Source organism: Aulonocara stuartgranti, assembly GCF_965226115.1.
Source record: "Aulonocara stuartgranti genome assembly, chromosome: 3".
NCBI lineage: Eukaryota > Metazoa > Chordata > Actinopteri > Cichliformes > Cichlidae > Aulonocara > Aulonocara stuartgranti.
This window is the reverse complement of record NC_138941.1, coordinates 13,701,215-13,718,992: the sequence shown is the minus strand read 5'-3', so window position 1 is coordinate 13,718,992 and position 17,778 is coordinate 13,701,215. Positions and strand designations below refer to the sequence as shown.

Genomic DNA, 17,778 nt, shown 5'->3' with positions numbered 1-17,778 from the left:
TTTGCTGATGTGATGCTGTATACTTCTTCTCCTGCGTGTGTTTTAATAAACTCATTGTCTGATTGCACTCTCCTGAGCCTCTGTTGGTGTGTTCTGTTGCTCAACATTTTTCGAACTCGAAACAATCTCAAATTAAAAACCAACGATTGATGCAAAACTCATTTGTTACTTTGGGTTTGCTAGTTTCAGTTTATTTAATATAAACTTTTAGTTGTGTCATTTCTTCTTCAAGTAATGATTCAAGACAAAGAGAAGGTAATAAGGCAAAGACGTGGTATTGGCCACTAGTGAAGTGTGTGACTGTCAGGCTGCCAAACAAACCTCTTCTCCAGCACGTCACACTTGTGGAGCTTTCTGGAAACTGTGACTGTAACAAGAGCAGAGATCAGATGTGGAAAGGGGTAATTCAAGTTTAATTCAAATGTATCTGCACCTTTAACTTTATCTTCACCAAGTCTGATCTGTTTGATCATTCACATGATCTGAAAGCAACTTAAAATTCTAATATAGATCTTGGGGAAGAAACACTGACTCCACATTCATAGGAGACTGAAGACATAAAAATAAAAGAAATGAATTAGCCAGTTGAGCAGTGTGCTTATTTTAGGAGCTGTTTAATATCAGATTTTTCATAAACTCTGAGACACTGTAAGTACATTTGTAAATACACCCTCTGGTGGAAAATTTGTGTTGATGAAGATGAAACAAGGGCTGACATTTCAGCAAACAATGATCCCAAACACAGCCAGCTGGTTTCAGAGAGAGAAACTAAAGCTGATAGAACGGCCATTGACCTGACCTGAATCCTCACAGTTTATAGAAGGGGCCCTGTTGATGTGGAGAAACATCTGAGCACATGTAATGTGCAAGTTAAGAGCATTTGAGCATCTCATGGTGGTTACCTCGGAGACTATCTGTCACTTTGTGTAGAGCCACGCCCACAGCGCACAGAATACATGCGTTCGACTAATTTGTCCACCAGGAGGCATCTTGATGCTGTCATCATACACAAAGGCTTTTGTACAAAGTGTTAAACAAACTGCAACAAGTGTGTTCAAGACTTTTTCCTTGTCTTATTTCTCTTTATTACACATAATCTATGGAAACGTGTGGTTTGATTACTTTGCATGTGTGGATTTGATGGGTGGTTGCCACATCTGGTGAGATTTTCATGTCAACAGAACCTTCTGAAATATATTTCTTTAGAAAATTGGTGACATTGGTGACATTCGTCCAATACCCGCTCTATTCAAACCCCATAACCACAATGGGTAGCAACATCACCACTACATGGCCACAGAGATTTCCAAAGTATGCACCTGTGTGGAACAGGAACATGACAAAGAAATGTATTATTTAAATGGTCTGTTGGAAAATACATTCAAAGCATGGATGGAGAGATGTCCCCCTAATCACACACTGGGAAGCTCGACTGCAAAATCTCTTAGTGAAGGACTGAAAACATCTGTGCACGAGCACTTTGTGCCAATGGAAAGATACCCCCATGAGATCCCGAGAGGGGGGGAGGATGAGGTCTCCAATCGGACGGACTCAAGGTTAACGACCAACGCAATTGAAAGGACTACGAGTAAGACATGTATCTGCGGCAAGCTGTGTAAGAACCAGCGTGGCCTAAAGGTCCATCACACCAGAATGAAATGTTTGGAGCGGGAGAGTGAGGTGCAATGCACAGGCCCTGAACCTGGTGAGACGCAGGAGGAGCCCGGCCCGGAGGCACCCCACAGAGCCCAGTCCCTCCACGCACCGGACTCTTCCAATCCAAGCAGTGTAGTTCCACAACAGCGGATTAAGTGGCCCCCAGCCAGCAGCCGATGCGAGTGGCAGAAGTTTGATGAGGATGTCTCCAACATCATACAAGCTGTAGCCAAAAGAGATGCTGACAGCAGGCTTAAAACAATGACCACCATCATAGTCAGCTACGCCTCAGAAAGGTTCGGCCTGACCGAGAAGTGTAACAACAAGACCCCTTACACCATGAACCGCAGGGCCATGAAGCGTCAGGAGCTTAGGAGCCTTAAGAAGCAGTTCAAGAACGCTGATGCGGAGGAGAAGCAAGCTTTAGAGGAACTGCATAACATCTTGCGGAAGAAGCTGATTACCCTCCGTAGAGCAGAATGGCACAGGACGCGGGGAAGAGAGAGAGCCAGGAAACGTGCAGCTTTTATTGCTGATCCCTTTCGCTTTTCCAAACAATTGCTTGGGGTTAAGCGAAGCGGCCAGTTGGAGTGCTCAGCAGAGGAGGTGAATAACTTCCTTCATGAGACCTTGAGTGACCCACTGAGGGAACAAGACTTGGGACCAAACGAAGCTCTCATCAACCCTGCCCCACCATCAGTAGAGTTCAAGTTGACGGAGCCAAGTTTGAAGGAGGTGTGTGAGGTCATCAAGGCAGCCCGATCAACATCCTCCCCAGGTCCCAGTGGCGTACCCTACCTTGTTTATAAGTGCTGCCCAGAGCTGCTTCGCCACCTGTGGAAGATCTTAAAGGTGATATGGCGGAGAGGGAGAGTTGCTGATCAGTGGAGGTATGCAGAGGGAGTCTGGATTCCTAAAGAGGAGGACTCAAAAAACATAAACCAGTTTCAGAGCATTTCGCTATTGAGCGTGGAGGGGAAGGTGTTTTTTAGCATTGTCTGCCGGAGATTGACCGAGTTTCTCCTTAGAAATAATTACATTGATCCATCAGTTCAGAAGGGGGGGATCCCAGGAGTTCCTGGTTGCCTAGAGCACACTGGTGTAGTTACACACCTTATAAGAGAAGCCCATAAGAACAGAGGTGACCTAGCTGTATTGTGGCTGGACCTGACTAATGCGTATGGGTCGATCCCACACAAACTGGTTGAGCATGCTTTACACCTCCACCATGTCCCCAGCAAGATCAAGGACGTGATCCTGGACTATTACGCCAATTTCAGGCTTAGGGTCACTTCTGGGGTAGTATAATAACAGGCTGTACCATCTCAGTTATGGTCTTTGCCCTTGCAATGAACATGGTTCCCAAAGGCCCAGGTCAGCAGGGCACAGGGAAAGGAGAGACACCAGTTACTCCAGGAAGAGGTCCGAGCAGGTGTGGAGGAGGAGCGAGTAAGTAGAGCTGTAGGCCTTAAGCGGCAGGGAGCATGGACAAGGTGGGAGAGCATCTTGCAGCGCAAGGTCACCTGGGCAAACATCATGCAGGCAGACTTCCACCGGATCCGATTCCTAGTGCAGGCAGTATATGATACTCTGCCAAGCCCAGCAAACCTCCATCTGTGGGGGAAGAGCGAGACACCTGTCTGTCCCCTGTGCTCTGGAAGAGGGACCCTAGAACATCTCCTTAGCAGCTGCCCAAGGGCCCTGGCCGATGGTCGGTATCGTTGGCGGCACGACCAGGTGCTCAGAGTAGTTGCTGAAAAGATTGCCTCAGCAATCAGCACCAGCAAGCATCATCATGCTCCGAGGAAGGCAATCTCTTTCATTAAGGCTGGAGAGAAACCCCAGGTGCGCCCGAATTTAACAACCGGTCTCTTCAACACAGCCTCTGATTGGCAGCTACAGGCTGACCTGGGTAAACAGCTAAAGTTCCCTCAGAACATTGCAAAAACATCCCTCCGGCCAGACATGATAATTATTTCTGAGGCCTCAAAACAGCTGATCATGCTGGAACTCACAGTGCCCTGGGAAGAGCGGATCGAGGAGGCCAATGAAAGGAAACGAGGAAAGTACTAGGAACTAGTGCAGGAGTGCAGGGGAAGGGGCTGGAAGACTTTCTATGAGCCCATAGAAGTGGGTTGTAGGGGCTTGGCAGGACGATCACTATGCAAAGTCCTAGGCCGGCTGGGCGTGGCTGGGGCCACCCTTTTTGGTGACACTCCCATAGGGCTTCAAATCTGGGACTTTCCACCATTTGACCTTTGAACTGAAAAAGCTTCTCGGATGAGAGGTGAAACGTCTTCAAGCAACTTAAAGAAGTCCAGACGCTTTTCTTTCCAAGCTCCTTCGACAACATCATTCATAGAACAACTTCCAGCTTCTTTTGCTCGGCTACACTTTGGATGGATTTGCATTTAAAGATGCAACAAGACTAAAATGGTTAGGGTCAGGAGGTCAAAGGTCAGAGCTCCTGTGGGTCTGAGGGCGGCCTCACGCTGGAGAAGGATGAAGGAGTCTGACCTGAGCCAGTGTTTGACATGAACACATCAGCACTGCTGTCAGTGAGCCTAACGACAGCCGTTAGCATCATTTCAGTGTTTCAGTCATAAAAACACTTCCTGTCACTGTGGTGGTTACAGTGACATCATGCAGTTTGTGCTTTGACCTCCAGGGGGCGACAAATCAGCACAGACAGAGAGCTCTATTCAAACTTTGCTGCCATCAGGAATAATTCTTCAAATATCATCATCAGTGTTTGAGCAGTTATGATATCAGGGACAATCTAGACATGTGTGACAATACTGAACATGTCACATGACACACCTTAGACATCATGTGATCCACTCTCAGTCTGCACTTTCATTCATAGGTTGAAATGAGCTTTGAAGAAAAATCAGTTCAGTGCTGAAATATTTAAACACTGCAGGAAGAAGAAGAACAAAGTGATGACAGATGTTTGTGCTTTAAACAGGAAAACCAGCAGAAATAAATCACAGCCTCCCAGAGGTTTGTAGTTTCCGAGGTGCACCTGAACGCAGCACAGTGTTCCAATGCTCCTGATTGTCCTCAAACGTCTCTTTGGGTGTTTCCTTCCTGCTCAAAGTTTACTTTCACGTCCTGAACTTCGTGGAGTGGAGCTTGTTGTTGGTGTGTGAAGAAACTGTAAGTTTGCTTTGTTTCCTCCTTTAACAATTTGTCTTTAGGAACTTTACTGTTTGTTCAGCTCATGTTTGATTTCTTCACACAACAAACTGTGTGTGTTTGTATTTCCGGTCTCTCCATTAAAGTCAGTGGCTGTATCCCAATTCAGGGTCTGCAGCCTTAAAGTAAGCAGCCTCAACAGTCCTCAAGGGCCGCGTACTCAAAGACCGCTAAGGCCGGAAGTGCGAGGCTTGTGAAATGGGACGGTCTAGCCTCCGTTGCGCTGCCCAGGTTGCCTAGCAACCATGATACTAACAGCTGGAAACGTGTCATACAGCTTTGTTTGACAGAAATGAAGGAGCTGATCTTTTGTTCATGTGTTTGTTTCTTTCTACATGAGCTTTGATCATTCTCTGTAAGATTAAGCTCAGCTATTGAACGACGTATATTTTAAAGTAAAAGCTTTAAAACCAAGTTAGTACAAACGTCACTAATGTCACATAACTTTGCCGACATGTTGCCAACAGTAATGTTTTAATGTTCTTCGTTATTAAACATTTGCACATAAATAAGTAACATAATATTCAGTATTTACTTAAAGTTTACCCTTCGGGTGCCCCTCATTCGCCATTTTTTTTCGGCAAAATTATCCACACCCACCGCCGCGCTATGCATTCTGGGATATGTTGGGCCACGAAGTCTACACTGCCACAGCCTTAAAATTCAGGGAAATGAAGGACGCATTTCAGGGCCGCATTTCGAGCAGCCTTTGAATTGGGACAGCCTTCGGCGCGCCGCTGTGACGTAATCGGCCTTGAAATGCGTACTTTAAGGCTGCAGACCCTGAATAGAGATTGACAGACCACGAGACTTTCGCGCATTGCATGCCGGGAACTCGTGGTAAAACAATCCAAGTACCTGCATCAAATGCAAGCATTTGCAGCACCGTGAGACGTTCATTCTTCGGTTCCAATAAATTCTTGCTTTTTCTTTGCCCCCCAAAAAGGTATGTACAAAACGAAGGAGAACAATGCCGGTCCGTAAAAAGACAGACTTGATGAAAAGTCAAAGAAAAGATACGAGGAAAAAAATCAAACCAGTGAAAGGGTCAGACCCTTACGAGCACACAGAGGGACAAAATACGTTAGCGTGCTGCCCAACTTTCAACACGCTCAGATTTATAATTATACGGTTCTTGGAGTGAGTGCATACAATCGTGAAGTTTAGTAACTTCAGGTCACTGCAACAAGCCCAGGTACAGTTTACCGATAGATGGGTGCAGGACCTTGAAATGCACCGTGTAGAAAGTAAAGACCATCGTACATATAAGTTTACCAGTCTCACAAATCGTCTTCATAAATACACATCGTTAACCGTTTATTAATAGGACCTTTGAGCTCAATGGTAATTAATTAGTAGTGGAAATAATTTCTGGTACGCATCACAGAAATGTAGCAGTGACAATAATACTGTATGCTGTAATCGTACTGGGCAATTAGTGATACAAAACAACTGTTTTACCCTGTGAATAAAAGTATATGTTTTGTCAGTGTACCATGGTAATAACAGAAGCGAAACATAATATTGTGTCAGGACAATTTACTATTTATGCACAATAAACAAAGGAGCATAGCGTGACCATTTCTGTTCAGCGCCAGACTTGCTTATAAACTATATCACCAATTATGTTAAGAAAAATGACGCATTAACTACAACAGCAGACTGACCTTTGTGGGAATGCTTGGAGCAGACTAACCTGTGAGCTGGAGTGTTCTGGGACGTTATATTTTGTCTTTGAATGGCTGCAATCCAGTTGCCTCTTTGTTACTTTGGAAACATGGCTCAAACAATTTCTCTTCAACGACGTAATCCAAAAACAACCGATCTCTTTACCCGTCGGCTTTCTGTGGCTGTCATGCGACCGGCTATTGCAGTTAATAATACAACAGCTTCTTGCCATTTTTTGTGTTCCTTTTTATCGCTGTATAACTGATTTCAATTGAAAGCCTGCGTGCGCTAGTACCTCTTGCCACGAGTTCCCAGAATTCTTTGCGGTTTTACCCCTGAGTGACGTCACATTTTCAATCTCTATAGGGATACAGCCACTGTGTAATGTTTCCTGGCTAACATCAGCTGTGTGCAGCTTAGTTCCAGCACTAATCTGCCGCTCCATAGTTCACGGTAACGGACTCACAGCTGGACCAACGAGGCCGAGTGTGTCCGCCACTCTGAGCTACGTTCGTGTTTGTGTACTCGTACTTTGTACTTTGTGAGTTCAGTCAGAGCCCACAGAGGACGCAGCGTACGTGATGACGTCACAGCCCTTTACCTCCTTTAATGTCACTGTGATTACTATTTACACACGAGACACCTGACAGCATGTTAATGCTAAGCTAAAGCTAAGCTAACGCTAAGCTAACCTAGAACCCAGAGTGAGGTTAAAGCTGAGTAAACACTGACCCCAGACCAGCACCGTGATAAAGTGAGCTGCTGCTGCTGAACTTGAACAGGTAACAAAGTGATGAGCAGTCAGGCTGCAGGTTTCTACCTGTTCATGTTTCTACAGTAGAATCACTTTGAAGTGTCTTTGTGCTGTTTCATCTTTGATTTGTGTTCATAAACACTCAGAGAAACATCACGTGACCTCATCAGGATCTGTGTTGGTGTGTGGGGCTGTACCTCAGCTTTATGTTGTTACATGCTCATTTGTTCATTTTACACAGTAACATCAAAGTAATGTTATGAGGAGTAATGAAGTAACGTACTCCATTACTTTTAATTAAAGTGTTTTGTGTAATATGTGTAATAATGACTTTTTTGAGTAATGACCAACACTGATCACAACAAAGAGGAAATGCCTCCAACATGCACAAACATTTGAGCCACAACATGCAGTTAATGTGCACAAATGTCTTTGATATGCTGCTCAGTGATGGTGGTGACTGTCAGAGCAGAGCTACTGAGAATCAATAAGTAATATCAATGATGGGATCAGAATCACTAAATTCTTCTCATCCCTGTCAGTATCATACATGTGCTGTATAATGTGATAAATGTAGAGGTGCTGGCTGTTCTCTCACTCTGCTGTTTAGCTGTAAAGGACGCCTCCCTGCCTTTGTCTCATTCATGACCTTTAATAGTCTCTTCTAACATGCAGAGATCTGTATGATCTGTTTCATAGAGTCTAACCAGCCTGTACAGGTAACAACAACAGTCACTGCATCACTGACACACAAACGTCATCTCTGTCAATAACAACATTCATACATGGAATAAAAACACATCAGTGGATCATTGCTGGAGCTGATGTTTGTGCTCCTGGTGAACAGGCTCTCAGTTTCCTCCTTGAAATAACATCAGTGGTGGGTCAGCGACATGCTTTCTTTTCCTCTCAGGTTTAAATATCTGGGACTCTCCACCGTTTGGTTGTAGAGCTGAAGAAGCTTCTCTGATGAAACGTCTTCCAGAAACTTAAAGACGTCTCTTTTCTCTCCAAGCTCCTTAGATCACATGACCTGGATGACTGAACCTACAGACATATTGACCTGGTTTCATGGTCACATGACAGGTCAGAGGTCAGCGACTGTAACTCAGTTCCTCCTGTTAATGTGAACTCACTGAGTGTTTGTGGTTTACCTCTCAGACTGACTGAAGATGATGATGGAGGAAGAGGAGGACAGAGCAGAGTCTGCAGGGTCCAGCTGTCCGTCTGTGAGGAGTGACCGGTCCAAAGATTATAATCCAGACTTCAGTGGTGAACCTGGAGCAACGAGGTCAGAGAGCTGAACTCACTGAGTTACAGAAATAATTCTGCACTGACATTATAATCAGTGTTGACTCTGGTTGATTGTCTGACTGTGTTTGTGAGCTGAGAGGAAATGAAAATGAGTTTGTAACAAAAATCAGTTTTGTCCAGTTTTCCTGTAAAAAGCTGAACTCTAATCTAAGAGGATGTTACTGACAGGAAACAGCTGCATTATCTGCAGTCTGTGTGATCACAGCTGATTCAATCATGTTTGTGTCTGCAGAGGTCAGAGGTCACAGTCTGCAGGGTCCAGCTGTCCGTCTGTGAGGAGTGACCGGTCCAAAGGCAACGTTCCACTCTTCAGTGCTGAACCTGGAGCAACGAGGTCAGAGAGCTGTGATGACTCCTTTACATGTTTGTGTTTCCTGGATAAATATGACCTGAAACATCCTCAGATTGTTACAAAGATTCATTAAAAAGAAAACAATGAAAGAGAAAAGATCCAAATGTTCGACTTGGTGATTTGCTGTTTGAGGACAGTGATGCTCATATCTGTGGGGAAAGTGTGACCTGAGTGGGTTCATGTTTGTCTTTAAAGAACAGAGCTGCTCTGATTCTCTTTGTGTCTGATCTGTTAAACAGTCTGAGAGGTCACACAGAGACCCAGCAGCTAAAGCCTGGATCATACTGGCTGCTGTTACTCCATCAGGACAACACTGAACCACAGTGGTGTGGATGTAGTGGATAAATCCCACCATACTGATGCTCAGAGTTAACCACAGGGAACAAAACCAGATGTTACCTTCAGATTGTGACCTTTGGAGTGGACGATGCAGATTTCAATAGAGAATAAATGTTGTTGTTTTTCAGCTGTGAAGAAAGAATCGAATTTTCTGAACTTAAGAATTTATGATGCTGGAAACAACATGGAGACTATAACACAACATTTCCACTGTGTTCATAGAATGAATGTAAAACTGTCAGACATTCATTAAATATGCAAAATCTCTACAGAAGCATCAGAGGGTCAGACGTGAAGCACTCAGTGATTTTGATCAAATGACTCATCAGTTATTGATCTGTACTACACTGATCTACCACGTTAGTAAAGCTGGTGTTCTGGTGGTGGAGGGAGACTCGGATCATGTTCTGGTTTTGGAGCAGTGATCTGCTGATGGTTCAGTTTGATGAGCTTCTTCAAAATCATCCCTGACATCACCACTGAAAGGACGTCCATGAAAACAGACTGAAAATTACTGATATGTTCACAATCTGAGAGTTTAAAACTTGACAGACTTGATTCAGATGAAGTTATTTGAGCAGAAACTCCTGGATCTTTATCCTGTGTTGATCTAATCCTTCATGGTTCCTCCACAGAGTGGAGCAGCAGAGCTCAGAGGTTCCCAGTGGTCAGTCTGCCCAGCAGCATCAAACACAGCTGGACTCCATATTTATGGTCTGTACATGTACAACAACTACTGTTACATCTGTTCTGTTCACAGTCGTCTCCATGCTGCTCTTTGTAGACCAGTGGATCGTCAGTGTGTCCAACATGGATCTGATGTTTGGCTCCATGATTTCAGTCTGATTGGCTCATTCATAAATATTCTGTTCCAGCTGCTGGAGGACAACATCATCACTTTTGTGAAGAACGAGCTGAAGAAGATCCAGAAGGTTCTGAGTCCAGATTACCCAGAATGCTTTGAGAGTCAGAGGAGCAGCAGCAGGGAGGCTTTTGTGAAGATCACAGTGGACTTCCTGAGGAGAATGAAGCAGGAGGAGCTGGCTGATCGTCTGCAGAGCAGTAAGAGGATTTCTGTAAAGATTTAAGCTGCTGGATGAATGAACATTTTCCAGAGATGGAAGATGGAGCAACATGTTTTAAAGATTAGTTCTTTTTGGAATTGAGTGTTTATTTTTCTTCTCATTCAGAACTTCAAGCTGCAGTTTGTCATCGTAACCTTAAATCTGCTCTGAAGAAGAAGTCCCAGTGTGTGTTTGAGGGCATCGCTAAAGCAGGAAACCCAACCCTTCTGAATCAGATCTACACAGAGCTCTACATCACAGAGGGAGGGACTGCAGAGGTCAATGATGAACATGAGGTCAGACAGATTGAAACAGCATCCAGGAAACCAGACAGACCAGAAACAACAATCAGACAAGAAGACATCTTTAAAGCCTCACCTGGAAGAGATGAACCAATCAGAACAGTGCTGACAAAGGGAGTGGCTGGCATTGGGAAAACAGTCCTAACACAGAAATACAGCCTGGACTGGGCTGAAGACAAAGCCAACCAGGACGTCCAGTTTCCATTCACTTTCAGAGAGCTGAATGTGCTGAAAGAGGAAAAGTTCAGCTTGGTGGGACTTGTTCATCACTTCTTTACTGAAAACAAAGAAGCAGGAATCTGCAGCTTTGAAGACTTCCAGGTTGTGTTCATCTTTGATGGTCTGGATGAGTGTCGACTTCCTCTGGACTTCCACAAAACTACAATCCTAACTGACCCTAGAAAGTCCACCTCAGTGGATGTGCTGCTGATAAACCTCATCAGGGGGAAACTGCTTCCCTCTGCTCGCCTCTGGATAACCACACGACCTGCAGCAGCCAATCAGATCCCTCCTGACTGTGTTGACATGGTGACAGAGGTCAGAGGGTTCACTGACCCACAGAAGGAGGAGTACTTCAGGAAGAGATTCAGAGATGAGGAGCAGGCCAGCAGGATCATCTCCCACATCAAGACATCACGAAGCCTCCACATCATGTGCCACATCCCAGTCTTCTGCTGGATCACTGCTACAGTTCTGGAGGATGTGCTGGAAACCAGAGAGGGAGGACAGCTGCCCAAGACCCTGACTGAGATGTACATCCACTTCCTGGTGGTTCAGGCCAAAGTGAAGAAGGTCAAGTATGATGGAGGAGCTGAGACAGATCCACACTGGAGTCCAGAGAGCAGGAAGATGATGGAGTCTCTGGGAAAACTGGCTTTTGATCAGCTGCAGAAAGGAAACCTGATCTTCTATGAATCAGACCTAACAGAGTGTGGCATCGATATCAGAGCAGCCTCAGTGTACTCAGGAGTGTTCACACAGATCTTTAAAGAGGAGAGAGGACTGTACCAGGACAAGGTGTTCTGCTTCATCCATCTGAGTGTTCAGGAGTTTCTGGCTGCTCTTCATGTCCATCTGACCTTCATCAACTCTGGACTCAATCTGCTGGAAGAACAACAAACAACCTCCAAGAAATCGAAATTATTTAACAAACTAAAACTTCAATCTCTCCACCAGAGTGATGTGAACAAGGCCTTACAGAGTCCAAATGGACACCTGGACTTGTTCCTGCGCTTCCTCCTGGGTCTTTCACTGCAGACCAATCAGAGTCTCAGGGTGTATCCACAGGCTGTGAGGCTCCTGAATTCTGCCCCCTCTCACGGACAATAACCATATCCAACTTCTTAATAGCACTGAACTGGTTTGCATTGGTGCATCATATCTTTATTCTCTCTCCCCCCCCCCCCCCCCCTCTTTCTCAAATAGACAACCATCATATCTCACAGTACAATAATATTGAATGGGTTGCATTGTTGCATTTTGTCATGTTTCTCAGGTCTTTGTCTGAATGTCCTATGAACATTACCTGTCTTGTTCTCATGTTGTTGCTAAGGATTGTCTCATTGCACTGAAGTCACACTGGGTTAAATATTTACACTTGGGTTTTAAGGGGTATTTGTTTTTTTTTTTTTACTGGTTGTACGGAAGCCCCAAACGCAATTTCATTGTTCTTTGACAATGACAATAAATAAATACTTGACTACTCAGACTCTCCTACGAGGTCTGCTGACACAGACAGGAAGTAGCTCACTGACCAATAAGAAAACAGTCCAGTACATCAAGAAGAAGCTCAGTGAGAATCTGTCTGCAGAGAAAAGCATCAATCTGTTTCACTGTCTGAATGAACTGAATGATCGTTCTCTAGTGGAGGAGATCCAACAGTCCCTGAGATCAGGACGTCTCTCCACAGATGAACTGTCTCCTGCTCAGTGGTCAGCTCTGGTCTTCATCTTACTGTCATTAGAAAAAGATCTGGATGTGTTTGACCTGAAGAAATACTCTGCTTCAGAGGAGGCTCTTCTGAGGCTGCTGCCAGTGGTCAAAGCCTCTAACAAAGCCCTGTAAGTACATTTGTACTCATGTCTTTACTTTTAACATCCAACTGTGTCAGTAATTTATTTCACCAGGCTTTCTGTCTTTGTGTGAATTTGTATCCTAAAGTTTTGCGATTTCTCCAATACAACTGTAACCTCTTTGATGCCTCCAGAACTCGGTGTACTCGAGACGCTGGATTCACCATAAACTCTGATCATCACTGCTGCTGTTATGTTATCAGTCTTTGCTTAAACACTTAGGCTGCATGTGCCTGATGTTGTGATACTTTATATTCACATGCATGCTCCTAGATACATTTCTACTGCAGGTCTATTTTTAGTCACAAATGTTGATGAAACACTTGCTTTTACATGCATGGTGGGTCCTGCATTAAAGAAAGCATTTGAATTACTCAGTGAATCATGGCAGCCAGAGAAACATCCTTAGTTCCACTTTAAACTAAACTCTGCTTCGGTCTTCCACAGTGTGTTTGTTGTTTCTTTGTTGTTGGCCTGGGGTCCATTCTTCGTACCTTGCTTACTACATCCAAGATCAAATGACACATCCAAGATCAAATCATTGCGCTAACTTTGAGCTCGCTAATCCGGTTCTCCGAACACACCTGTTGTTGACGATTAGTATAGCTGGATGAAGTAATGTGAGATCACTGGGTGGCTTAACAGGGGCTACGCATCGATAGTAGAAACATTGATCGGCAACCCTCTGATTGGTCGGCGAAAATGTCGAAGGAGCGCGCTCGGTATTTTTCGGCAGCAGAACAAGAACTCTTGATTGAGGGATTTCAGGAGTTTCAGAGTTTAATTAAAACGCAAGGAAACACTGCAAAGGCTGCAAAAGCAAGGAGAGAGGGCTGGCAGAAAGTTGCTGACAAATTAAACTCGTAAGTAATTTAATAATAACAATAATAATGGATTGGATTTATATAGCGCTTTTCAAGGCACCCAAAGCACTTTACAATGCCACTATTCATTCCCTCTCACATTCACACACTGGTGGAGGCAGCTACGGTTGTAGCCACAGCTGCCCTGGGGCAGACTGACAGAAGCGAGGCTGCCATATCGCGCCATCGGCCCCTCTGGCCAACACCAGTAGGCGGTAGGGTAAATTTATTATATTACATTATATCCTCTTTCACATTAGAGCCACAACAGGACCCACTAGAACATGGGAACAGGTAAAAGTGAAATATAAGAATATTCTACAGAATGGTAATATTTATCACTTATATTGCTTTTAGTCTCTTGAAAAGAGACCCTGGAATAATCTGTTTGTTTGTTTATAACAGCAACCAAGAAAAGGGCAGAGCAAAAAAAGACAGGTGGTGGTCCTGCACCCCCTCGTCAACAAGTTGGTTAAGTGAATAATACCCTCACGGGAAAATCGATATCTCTCTATGAGCACACTGTCGCGCTGAGCTAAAGGATCCTGTCTGTCCCGCAATATACGCTGAATTCTGAAAACTCTCCTTATCAATCTTGCACCTTCCGCAATGGGCTGCTCGCGTATACGGACAGGACATGGCTGCGACAGGCTTCCCAAATCCACCTTCGCTTTTATAGCCGTGGTCTCTCATCTTACTTACATGAAGTAATTTACTATTACTACTCTGAACTGTGAATTACATCTGAAATAATCAAATACATGAAATAGAATGATTAATAGTACATTTCCCTTCTTTTAGGAAATGACCTGTATGTATCTATATGGAATCAATAAAAGGATCAAGTACTGCATTATCTTTAGTTACATTGATAATATTTATTTATGGAAAAACAGTGGTAAAATATCGCTGTTGCTTTCGTATAAATGAAGCGGACATACCTGCGTGGCCGCGATCTAATCTTGTTTACATAAAGTAATCCTGCTCCCGAGCAGGTTTACGCTTACGGCTCTGTTGCTATGGCAGCAAGTCCCGGATGAGCTTCGGGGAACCGAACGATCCAGGATCACGCGAAATCGTCAACAATCAAATCCAGCTAACTTACTTAGCGAGGTACGAAGAACGGACCCCAGCTCTCTCCTCTCACTACAATCTGGTTGCAGCAGATGTTTGTCCCTCCCTGAACCTGCAGACTTGGGGGCAGCACCTCAGTTCATCTTCAGTCTGAAACCAGCTGTTGTAGCTATATCCCCTCAAGCACACCTTCCCTGGTCATCTCTGCTGTGGTTGCTATAAAATTTAATCTTGATTTAAAAAAAGAACAAAAAAAGTAAACTAAAGTCAGACTTGAGGCCATTTATTGGCAGCATGGTGCCTGTTTGTCAGTCTTTGATGATAAACTGCAGCACAGTCTAAAGCAAACCTTCTGACTTTATTGACTTTATGCATGTATATATTCTTCCTGTTCACCTTGGACACACAACAGCTCTCTGTTTGTTGTGATTGGATCTAGAACACAATTCCGATCAGCCAACATATCCTAATCTAGATGATTTTTAAGGTGGTATCTGGGACGAAAAGTTAAAAATCAGCTTGGATGGCCTGTACTGTATGATGACCTTTGTTGCACCACATTGATAGCCATGCAGGGTGGTTCACTCCTTGTGCAAGAAGACCGAGGAGTGAGCCACCCTTGGTCAAAGCTTGGTCATTCAAGCTCACTGTTTTCCCCTTGTTGGTTGATGATAGTATTTTTTTTTACCTGACTTATAGTCATCATTGACTTCAAATTAACTCACACACTGCTGACTGCTGTAGCTTACCTGGCTGAGCAGGTGACCCATGCACTGAAGGTTAGAGTCGTGACTCCAGGGCCTGGTTTGAGTCTGCCCAAGACTATTTCCTGTGTGTTATTCTCCTCACTTCTCCCTCCCTTCCTGTCTTCTCTGTCCTATACAGTGAAGACAAAAGGCCTCAAGTTGTGAAAATTCTTCCCCTTCATCATCTTCCAAATCATCTCTCTCATCTAAAATCACCAGTATTCTCTGAGTAGAGAATCTTTTCACAATCTTGAATGATAAGGATCCAAGTGGGTAAAGTTATTTATTTGTTGTGTTCCTATTTGCAGCTGGGATAGATTGTGAAAAACTCTCGGATGCCAAAATTACATCCAGTGTAGAAGAAAAACATTGAGTGAAGTGTTTGTTTCATCATCCTTCACAACTCATCAACCAGGTGTCACAAACTGCAGCAGGACAGTACAAAGCATGTCATACTGGATGGCTGCAACAACCAGAGTTTTACCTACCTTTGGTATTTCTTGACAGCATGAGCGTAATATTTACTGAACAGAGTCGTCTTCTGTAATCTTTTCAGATTCAGATTCACAACACTGTATTTATTTTCAAGGGGCAATTAGGATACTGACCTTGCCAACTGTACATACAATACACAAACATCACATTGGGGAGACAGGTCAGGCTAGGTAGCTGGCCGGTCAGCCGCTAGAGCAGCGACCCGGAACTGAACAGTGGGAAATGCACATCATCAGGAAAGATGAGGAGAAAAAAAGAACTCCCCCCAGACTGAGCTCCAACAGGGAGATCAGTTTGAGAACAGAAAAAAAATGACCTTAGCGCAGAACACATGAGAACTCATAGAGTTTTCATGTGTTCTGCGCTAAGGTCAAGTTATTTTTACTTCCAATAGTGTTAACATACTACACAGATCATGAATGTCAGGGGTTAAGACATTTGTTCACAAGTAAGAGAAATAAGACACTGCAGACCGACTCAGAGAGTTTTAAGACATGCGCATGGGTGTGTGCCTCTCAGCAAAATCACACACACTCAGCGCAGGCTGGTTGCTTTATTTATAAGGCAAAATGGGTTACATAGTACTTCCTCTTTTAACCGAAAGGGAAAAGGCCAGACATTACCTAAGCTTATCTGACCTCTGCACACAAACTAAGAATAAAAACATAGAAGTATATCACACTTATCTGACATCACACACACTGGGTTAAAGAATACATACTTGTATACTTGTCAAACATCTCAGACACTAAAGTAAGGAATGCATTATGTTCTCTTTAACAATAAACTTGGTTATGTGAAAATATATGAACACTCGATTATAAGGCACACTTGATTATACTTGATTTCATAAAAATCCTCTCACATTTCCCTCCTGTTGTTAATATATTTCACAGGTTTTAATCAATGCATAGTCACTTGTTAGTCACATTTTCAACTTGCATGTCATTCAGTGAAGTATTTAAACAAGAGTTCTGTAAAGACTAGAATAGGGATTTTCCACTCTTTCCTCCATATTCAGCATATCATATTGGCGATAGGGATCCTCCATATTCCTCTGAACCAAAACATAGTTTCCTAACATACGCTTGAACATGTTTGACATTATGCTTCTCAGACATGGGATAATACAAGCAGTGAAAAGGCAAAATAGTAACATCTCATTGAAAAGGGCCAACAGGCCTTTAATCAGTAAGGATTTCCAGGAGCCACTCAGCAACCAGTCCCACCAGCCTTGCTTAACGGCTACGTAGTCCTGCTGCTGAGCGTCTCTCTATTGTTTCAGAACATTCAAAGCATTTGTCATGTTTAATGAGTGTATGTTGTCAGGTATGTAGGTGCAACAGGTGATGTTGAACAACACGCAGAGACCTCCTTTCTCTGCAAGAATAATGTCCAAAGCTACTCGATGTTGCATGACAGTGATGCGGATTGCATCAATTTCTTCATTCTGTGATTTGTCAATGCGGGCAGAAGCATTCAAAAACAGTCCAAAACGATAGTCTAAAGTCTCTATTTGTAGTGCGTGCTTTCCTACTCCGATCCAGGGAAACAAAGCGTGCATTACCTTCTGGCCGTTGGTCCAGAGTTGTAACTTACAAGCACCTAAGCACAACAGCTTTGGGGCTGGGGCTGGTGCTGGTGCTGGGGCTGGTGCTTCTTCTGGATTCATCGGGCTGGTTTCCTCAGTCATCTTGTTGGTCTTCAGGCGTCCCTGGTGTCGTTATTGGTTCTTCTCCTTGATGGGATAGGTCACTCTTTTACTATGTGTCTGTTCTTCAGGATGACCTGGTACACCTAAACTTCTGGTGAGTAGACTGCCAGCGAAGTGGAGTGGCGGGATATACCCAATCAGCCCTTCCTCCACCGGCAGATCACCTG

General features: G+C 44.0%; 1 protein-coding gene across 1 annotated transcript; it reads left to right on the top strand.

Moving 5' to 3' along the window:
• Positions 1-4,674: 4,674 nt before the first annotated feature.
• On the top strand, positions 4,675-17,709 carry LOC309703023 (protein NLRC3-like; the record flags this gene model as incomplete). The annotated part of the gene is made up of 8 exons (XM_082527731.1): positions 4,675-4,815; positions 8,292-8,362; positions 8,438-8,567; positions 8,823-8,924; positions 9,917-9,995; positions 10,157-10,343; positions 10,472-11,937; positions 17,680-17,709. Exons 3-8 carry the CDS (start codon positions 8,449-8,451, stop codon positions 17,707-17,709), a joined length of 1,983 nt encoding a protein of 660 aa, XP_082383857.1. The 5' UTR covers positions 4,675-4,815; positions 8,292-8,362; positions 8,438-8,448.
• Positions 17,710-17,778: the final 69 nt, after the last annotated feature.